This window comes from Littorina saxatilis, linkage group LG1 (assembly GCF_037325665.1).
Source record: "Littorina saxatilis isolate snail1 linkage group LG1, US_GU_Lsax_2.0, whole genome shotgun sequence".
Taxonomy (NCBI): domain Eukaryota; kingdom Metazoa; phylum Mollusca; class Gastropoda; order Littorinimorpha; family Littorinidae; genus Littorina; species Littorina saxatilis.
Window position 1 is genome coordinate 28668160 of NC_090245.1, and position 9015 is coordinate 28677174.

At 42.4% G+C, this 9015-nt stretch overlaps 1 protein-coding gene across 1 annotated transcript; it reads left to right on the plus strand.

Annotated features, from left to right (window-relative positions):
• Window positions 1-5803: 5803 nt before the first annotated feature.
• On the plus strand, window positions 5804-8804 carry LOC138950374 (neuronal acetylcholine receptor subunit alpha-7-like). The gene is made up of 2 exons (XM_070322118.1): window positions 5804-6571; window positions 7138-8804. The coding sequence occupies exons 1-2, from the start codon at window positions 5861-5863 to the stop codon at window positions 7876-7878; spliced, it is 1452 nt and encodes a 483-aa protein (XP_070178219.1). The 5' UTR covers window positions 5804-5860; the 3' UTR covers window positions 7879-8804.
• Window positions 8805-9015: the final 211 nt, after the last annotated feature.

A 9015-nucleotide genomic window follows, 5' to 3' on the forward strand; every position in this document is an offset into this window, starting at 1 on the left:
CTTTTTTTTAAGCTGGTTCTAATTAAACAAATATTAAAGGCGAACATATAACAGTCTTTGTCCTATTTGCGGTCCCTTTTTTCCCCACATTTTAATTCAGGAGAGATCATATTTCGGTACAGGTGGATCGATACTTATATATTTGCAAAGAAATAGGATAAGCTGCAGTTCTTTGATAGAGTACATGTTGCCCACACATTATTTAACAGAAGAGACTTCCTGATAGGGACTAATTTGCAATGACTTTGGGGGTATTTGTGCGTCTGCTTTCTGCATGGTTTCGAAATCGCTGGGATTTTACACAGTTTGCTTGCGTCCGCTGAACGATTTGTTCTGCCAGCAGAAAAGTCGATTTCTGTGTCTGACTGTTATTGTTCCTCTGGCGCATGTTTGCTCTCCAAGACATCACTTAGTGGCAATGGAAGTCAGTGGTGTAAAGGCACAGTCCTTCCCATGCTAACAATTCGGCTTACCAGCACACAACTGGCCAGGCATGGTATAACACTCCCCCTCCTCTCGAACACATACGAGTACCAAATAACAAGTCTGGATGTGTTCTGTACAAAGAGGAAATGTTTGTATGACTTAATTTCTGACATGACACCAGGGTTGAGGTGCACGAACCGAAAGTTGTTGCCGGGGGAGGACAAACCGCGGGTTCTGATTGGTTGAAATCACAACACATCTCAGTTTCAACCAATGAATCCAACACTGCGGGTGGCTTCCGTTTGTGTGGCAACTTTGTCGTGCGTCTCAGTTTCAACCAATGAATCCAACACTGCGGGTGGCTTCCGTTTGGGTGGCAACTTTGTCGTGCGTCTCAGTTTCAACCAATGAATCCAACACTGCGGGTGGCTTCCGTTTGTGTGGCAACTTTGTCGTGCGTCTCAGTTTCAACCAATGAATCCAACAGTGCGGGTGGCTTCCGTTTGTGTGGCAACTTTGTCGTGCGTCTCAGTTTCAACCAATGAATCCAACACTGCGGGTGGCTTCCGTTTGTGTGGCAACTTTGTCGTGCGTCTCAGTTTCAACCAATGAATCCAACACTGCGGGTGGCTTCCGTTTGGGTGGCAACTTTGTCGTGCGTCTCAGTTTCAACCAATCAATCCAACACTGCGGGTGGCTTCCGTTTGGGTGGCAACTTTGTCGTGCGTCTCAGTTTCAACCAATGAATCCAACACTGCGGGTGGCTTCCGTTTGGGTGGCAACTTTGTCGTGCGTCTCAGTTTCAACCAATCAATCCAACACTGCGGGTGGCTTCCGTTTGGGTGGCAACTTTGTCGTGCGTCTCAGCCCAGTAGCAATAGGAGAAATTAATTCATCAAAAAGTCCACACTCTGCACCGTAAGCAGTCAGGATGTTGATTTTTGGTATGCGTCAAAGTGTGATTTAGTTTTTAGAGCAGGCAAAGAACAAATCAGATAACAGGATCGACGCGGAGTCGGTGTCGAATGACCAACTGGGTTTGCGAGACAAAACAAATAGACAAACAAATAGAGAACAGGGCACAACAGACTGCAGCAACACCTGCACACAAAAACTGCGAGCCGTGCCCTCCCCCATGTGTGCCTGTGGAGACGCAGAGCAAGATGCAGCCCACATCCTGCAGGACTGCAGCAATCTCCAGCCCCTGAGGAGAGAGATCTGGACCAGGCCGACGACCCTCCATGAGAAGCTGCATGGGCCTGTGGAGGCTCTACATAAGACCACCAGCTTCATAACCAGAGCTGGACTCCAAGTGTAACCTAGGCGAACGACAAGAAGAAGAGGAAGGAGACAAACAACCAAACACTGTGTCAAAGCGGAGGGATTAAGGTCTGATCCCAAGTAAAACCCTGGCCATACCATTGTGAACAGGTTTATTATCTACAGAGAATAAACATTGTAATCATTTTCACGAGTTATCGTTCATAACCAGCTGGGTAACAAAAAACACTGTTCATATGTGACAAATCGAAGTGGTGAATGGGTTTGAGCTTCAGGTGAAACGTGGATTGTCAAAGTAAAAGCCAATCAGGCTGTTTATCTGATGTGAGGAACAATCGCGGCTTTGGATTCGTGTTTCCGAGGACAACGATTGTAAACATTCACTCTAAAAAGACCCAATCAATGTTGATAATTACCGCGGCGATCTGAGATTCAGAGCCGAAAATTGTTTCCACGGGTAGGACTGTGCTTTTAAGGAAAACAAAAGAGATTTGAACGATTATGAACATGAATGTGTTATGTGTATCCTATTTATCATGTTCTTTGAAGGCGCCTTCCTTTGTTGAAAGAGTGGAAGCAAACTGAAACAGAACACAGAACCGTCAAAGATAATGGTACATCAGTGGGTTTTTTTTGTTGTGCAATGAACCATTTCTCAGCCGAACGCTAATGCTGAAATAATTATTTGATTTGAAAATGAATTCCACTGTTGTGAAGTTTACGGAAATAGATCGTGTGCAGATCGTTATCGGTTGCCTAGCTGTTTGAACAGAGTTTACCTACCCCGCCACGTTCAATCAGTTATTAGATCATAATTATGTGATATGAGCATTTCTGTATGTCGTTGCGTTAATGGATAATTTCTGACGATGTCGTTTGATGGATAATCCTTTTGACCGAGAGGCACAACACAACAGTTTCTTATGCGGTTAACGAAAAAGATTTTTTAAGATTGAAATAATCGTCATCGGCAATGTCTACTTTGCTCCAGTAATGGTTAAACAGTCTGTGAGTCTGGGAGTATATGCACAGTCGGTTCAAAATTCCCCAACAGTGTCTTTGCCGTGCAAACAACTACCGTAGCTTTAAATGTGCGTGTGAACAGGTATTCTTTCTACCAAGAAAGGACTTTGTTTCATAGAGAATATAACTGCGTGCATAATATCTTGTGAAAAGCGTTTTCTGCCTTCATAAAAAAGACACAATTCTACAAAAGATGGTACTGAATTTAACTATCTGAAAGCGATCATTGGAACAGGTACGTACAAAAAAAGACACAATTCTATAAATGGTTACACTTACTACGTGCACGTAGCTTCGGTTATACGATCTTGTGCAGTTGAGTAAAACCGTTTAAAAATATATTTTGACCAGGTTTTCTTCCTACATAGAAAAGACACAATTCTACAAAAGACTAAACTGATTGTAACTGCGGGTAAACTAAGAAAATACATTATTCTACAAAAGATTAAACTGATTGTATCTGCGGGTAAACTAAGAAAATGTATTATTCTACAAAAGATTAAACTGATTGTATCTGCGGGTAAACTAAGAAAATGTATTATTCTACAAAAGATTAAACTGATTGTATCTGCGGGTAAACTAAGAAAATGTATTATTCTACAAAAGATTAAACTGATTGTATCTGCGGGTAAACTAAGAAAATGTATTATTCTACAAAAGATTAAACTGATTGTATCTGCGGGTAAACTAAGAAAATGTATTATTCTACAAAAGACTAAACTGATTGTATCTGCGGGTAAACTAAGAAAATGTATTATTCTACAAAAGATTAAACTGATTGTATCTGCGGGTAAACTAAGAAAATGTATTATTCTACAAAAGACTAAACTGATTGTATCTGCGGGTAAACTAAGAAAATGTATTATTCTACAAAAGATTAAACTGATTGTATCTGCGGGTAAACTAAGAAAATGTATTATTCTACAAAAGATTAAACTGATTGTATCTGCGGGTAAACTAAGAAAATGTATTATTCTACAAAAGATTAAACTGATTGTATCTGCGGGTAAACTAAGAAAATGTATTATTCTACAAAAGATTACGCTGAATGTAGATACGTGTAAACGATTTTGTGAGAAGGTTTTCTACTTACAAACAAAAGACACAACTCTAAAAGAAAAAGATTACACAGAATATAACTGCGTGTAACAGATATTGTGAACAGGTTTATTATCTACAAAACATATACATTGGTCTACAGTGAATGCAGATGCGTGTGAACAATTTTATGAAAAGGTTTTCTTCCTGCAGAGAAAAGACAGCATTCTACAAAATGTTACGCTGAATATAGCTTTAACTGTGTGTAAGAGATCGTGTCGACATGTTTTACTATTTGCTTGCAAAAGACATTGCTCTACAGCGATTATAACTGCTTTTGAACGATCTTGTGAGCAGGTGTTCTACCATAAGATAAAAGACATTATTCTTCAACAAATCACATTGAATGTAACTCCATACAAGTGATCATGCCAGCAACAGGTGTTCCATACATAAAGAAAACGACACGAGTCTACACAAAATTACACAAACCGCGTCTAAACGAGCTTGTGCAAAAGTTTTCTACCTGCACGGAAAAGACACTGTTATAAAAATAATTGTCAGTAAGTACTGGTGTCACATGACTGATGTGAACCAGTTGATTGGCTAATGGCGATGCGCTTAAATCTGTTAGCGCACTCTTGGAGTGCACTAACTTTTCCACTGAGCGTATTCTTACGCCCTTTGCCAAAGCGAGACTGTACTCTCATCCTCAGAATTAATTAATGACATGTAGCTTATATTCTTCACTTTACCAAAAAATAACCATACATTTCCTGCTGCTCAAAGCAGAAGGTTTTTTTTTCCTGACAGATCGCAGGCGCCTGTGCCACAGTTAAGACCACTGATCTAAAAATAGAAGCGGTTGTATCTCTCAAAATTAATGGTCTCTTCTCGTTTTGACTTGCAAAGATTCTTCTCATATGCCGTGTTAGTGGCATGCAGCTTATTAACCACATTACTAAATGATGAGTTAGTGTAAAATTCCCAGCGGCAAACAGAAAACACAAGTGTTATTCCGATAACGTATCAGCTAGACCAGCATTTGAAAGTCGACTCTGTTATCAGTAGTAGACTACACTGAAATACGACTGCATCAGTTCAGTAAATGAATGGTTTCCGAATTATTATTTCAAGGCAACAACAATCGGAATCGAAAACGTGTAGGGTTAAGAACGTTCTTACCATGTATAAAACTTATTACCAGCCTGCCTCATGCGTGCAGACGAGCAATTGTTGTTTTTGAAATGAGACTGCAGTGCAGTGCCGTGGTTCGATTGCCCTAGCCGCCTAGCAGACGACATAAACCCCGCAGCAAATTAACATGTTGGGCAAATGTGAACAAACAAACGATGGGGACATAATACGTGTAGGGTTCACAGCATTCTTACGGTTCATATATATAGTAGCAGTCTCCCCGATGAGAGAAGATACAACACGAGAAACATACCACATTTACTTTGAAAATGTGCTAACCGTGGCCTTGGCCGGAGTCAATTCAAGGGGCAACTCTCTGCAGAGTCAATCTGTCGAAGCTCGATGAAGGTTTCGAATCGCAAATAACTAAGAGCACAGTCCTTTCTCCGAGTTTAAATGAGGTCTCTATGAAAGATCATCACTTTTTATCTTAACGCTACACTGGAATTTACCAACAGAAATTAAAACAAGAGTTTGCGTGTGACGAAAGCACGACACACTTGAGACACCCCACACAAAAGTAGATCTGACACAAACCTGACCACACAGTTACGCCTATCCAAATGCGCGTTGCAAAATGTGCGTTTTGAATCTTCTTTTTTCTCTGGCGGTACTGACAATATCGTTATTGAAACAATCCCAGTGCACTGAGGGATTTATAGAACAAATCTCGAAAATAATTATTGAACTCAGCGCTATGCGCTTCGTTCAATAATGAATTTTCTCGATTTGCTCTATAAATCCCTTAGTGCACTGGGATGTCTCAATAACTTAAATAATTGTTAAAAATAAAAATAAAGGGGACATTTTTGTTCCAGGTCTATTTACAAAGAAACGGACTCTATTCTAGAATCCACTGAGCTGCGTATTTCCACAGGCTATCCCTACAATCACGATGCAAATGAACGGCCGTATCAAGCTCCACGCCTTCGGCCTGGTTTTCATCATGATTTTAACCTTGTCTGAGAACGGCTTTGTCTCCGCCTCGGCGAAGAAGAACGAAAGTAACCTGATTCGTAAGGTTCTTCTGAAGTACTACGACACCGCAGTCCGACCAGTGCTTGAGCCAACAGAACCTCTCCCGGTAAACGTTTCCATCGGCATCAAAGCTTTCATCGAGGTTGACACGAAGAAGCAGACGATGACGTCATTCGGGTGGCTGAAGGTGGAATGGTTTGACGCCTTTTTGACCTGGAACAAATCCGAATACGGGATCGGGAACGTCTTTCTTCCTAGTAAGGATATCTGGCACCCTGAGCTTGTCATCTTCAACACCGTTAAAAAGATGGACGAGCTAGAAGGCCAGATGATCAAGGTCAAGGTGAGACATGACGGGAAGGTTAAGTGGTTTGCTGGAGGCTTGTTCCAGACGTTCTGTTCCATCGACATCTCTCGCTACCCCGTGGACACGCAGTCGTGCAGCATTGAGGTCGTCAGCTGGAGCCTCAACACGCTTTTTATCGACCTGAGGATCTCCCAGGACCCCTTCGACATCACCCTGATGGAAAACCACCCGGAGTGGATGCTGGTGGGTACCGGCTCCGAGAACGTCATCAGAGGAAATAACTTCGTGGCCCTGCGATTCACCTTCACCCTCAAGCGAAAGGTGCTGTTCAGAACGTGTGATTTATGTTCACGTTACGATTGTGAATCAGTAATTGGTATAGAGGACCTATCCAGAGACGCTCAAAAGCATTTATGTAGGTTGTTGTTGTTGTTGTTGTTGTTGTTGTTGTTGTTGTTGTTGTTGTTGTTGTTGTTGTTGTTGTTGTTGTTGTTGTTGTGGTGGTGGTGGTTTTGTTTTTTTTTAAACAAAAGGAAGTTTAAACCAACGTGTAGTTCTTTGTAATCAAGTTCACGTTACGATCGCGACTGAATGAGTGTTCTATATCTCCTCAGAACGGGTCCATGAACATTTAGTTTGTTATCGTTGTTGTTGTTGTTGTTGTTGTTGTTGTTGTTGTTGTTGTTGTTGTTGTCGTCGTTGTCGTCGTTGTCGTCGTTGTCGTCGTTGTCGTCGTTGTCGTTGTTGTTGTTTCTTAGTTTTTGGTTTGTTTGTTTCCCTTTGGGTCTGTGTATCTGTTTCTGTCGGTGTCTCTATCTGTGTTTGGCTGTCGGTGAGTAGAGCTTGTTCGAACTAAATAAAGACAATACCTGTACTTAACACGTCAGGTGCTGTTCTACGTGATCAACATCATCCTGCCCATCGTGCTGCTGTCGCTGATGAACTGCCTGGTCTTCCTGCTGCCCGTGGAGTCCGGCGAGAAGATGACCGTCAGTGTCACCGTCTTCCTCTCCTTCGCCGTCTTCATGACCCTCATCAACGAATCCCTGCCTAAGAACTCGGACACGCTCTGTCTCTTCAACGCCTATGTCGCCGTGCAGATGTTCCTCAGTGTCTGCTCTATCGTCATGGCAACGGTCATTGTGTTCATATTCGACAAGGACAACGATGAGGAGGGGGACCGGTCGCAGAAAAAGAGTGGTTGCCATCGTGGCGGCGTTTCTGAAGGAGTCATGCATCCGTCTGGGTTGTCCGCTGAACCAACGTCTGTTCGGGAACTCGGTCCACAAATTGGTTCTGAAGGCTCGTCACCTGCCGCACAAGATTCTTCCCTGAATCATACCACATCGACCTCCAACGGCAGAATAAGCTCTGCTTCCTCTTCGACTGATTCTTCACTGGCTTTGTGTCGGGCGTCGCCTTCTGTCGAGAGCTCATCGGAACAGCCTCATGCCGGGTGTTTGGTGTCGGTCTGTGCGTTCTGGAAGCTGCTCAGAAAGGCGAAGGACGGAAGTGCCAAGGACCGAAGAGAATTTTCTAAAGCCTTGGACAAGATCTTCTTTGTTCTTACCATTTTTCTCAACGTTTTCAGTGGAATTGTCTTTATTGCCATCATGATTGGTTCTTAGGCTGTGAGTCTTTGTCCCGTTTGTTTAAAAACAGAGCAAACAACAACAAATACACAAAAGCTGTGCCAAGCGAACTGTGCCCTGAGCCACTAACATTTTCGAATGATAAAATGGAGACGTTTTAGAAATGGAATCGTTTTGGACACTGTCGCTCCCAGGGGTAGAGATATTGCTCAATTCAAACACATCTTTTGTCAACATATCAGTCTGTCTGTCTGTCTGTCTGTCTGTCTGTCTGTCTGTCTGTCTGTCTGTCTGTCTGTCTGTCTATCAGTCTGTCTGTGCTTATGTCTGTGATTTTGTCTTTCTGACTGTCTGTATGTCATGTTTATTGTTCATAGTACTGCAAATACTTGTCTGTCTGTCTGTCTGTCTGTCTGTCTGTCTGTCTGTCTGTCTGTCTGTCTGTCTGTCTGTCTGTCTGTCTGACTGTCTGGGAATTCTGTCAAAATAAAACAAAGCCTGATCCCCTACGTGTGGTATGCTTTTCATTCCGAACTACAAAAAACTATTCCTCCCTCAATCCTGCAATTCCACACCAACAAAGTCACTTTTGCAACCTGATACTAATTTCTTTGATTCATTGTGAAAATGTGCGCGATCAATACTTCCTCATGCCACTCAGTTATTTGCATTTCTGTCTCCTGAGATATGCCCAGACCTTGTCTTCGTTATCTAATCACAGCGCGTTGTTTGTTCAGTGGAAAGATAAACCCCTGCTTCGAGCGCATGATGAAAGGGTTCTGGTGGTCAATTACCGCATGCGTTTTGTTTACAGATTCCATTAGCGATGTGAAAAGTAATGCAGCCTGAATAAACACAAACAAGAGAAATGAGAAAACTGTGTCTGTCTCTCTGTCTGTCTCTGTCTCTGTCTCTGTCTCTGTCTAAATGTCTTGCTCTCTCTCTCTCTCGATTTTTCTCTCTGTCCGTCTGTCTGTCTGTCTATCTATTTGTCTATCTGTATCTCTCTGTCTGTCTCTCTCTTGGTTTGTCTGTCTGTCTGTCTGGTCTGTCTGTCTGTCTGTCTGTCTGTCTGTCTGTCTGTCTGTCTGCCTGTATCGCTCTCTCTCTGTCTCTGTCTCTGTCCTAAACATTATCATGCAATGTTCAAGTTGAAATCGTTTACAGGCAGGC

Excerpts from the sequence above, each read along its gene's own strand:
- LOC138950374 (XM_070322118.1), top strand. The coding sequence starts at position 5,861 with ATGCAAATGAACGGCCGTATCAAGCTCCACGCCTTCGGCCTGGTTTTC. Across the intron at positions 6,572-7,137 it reads CCTTCACCCTCAAGCGAAAG|GTGCTGTTCTACGTGATCAA; the intron begins GTGCTGTTCAGA and ends TTAACACGTCAG.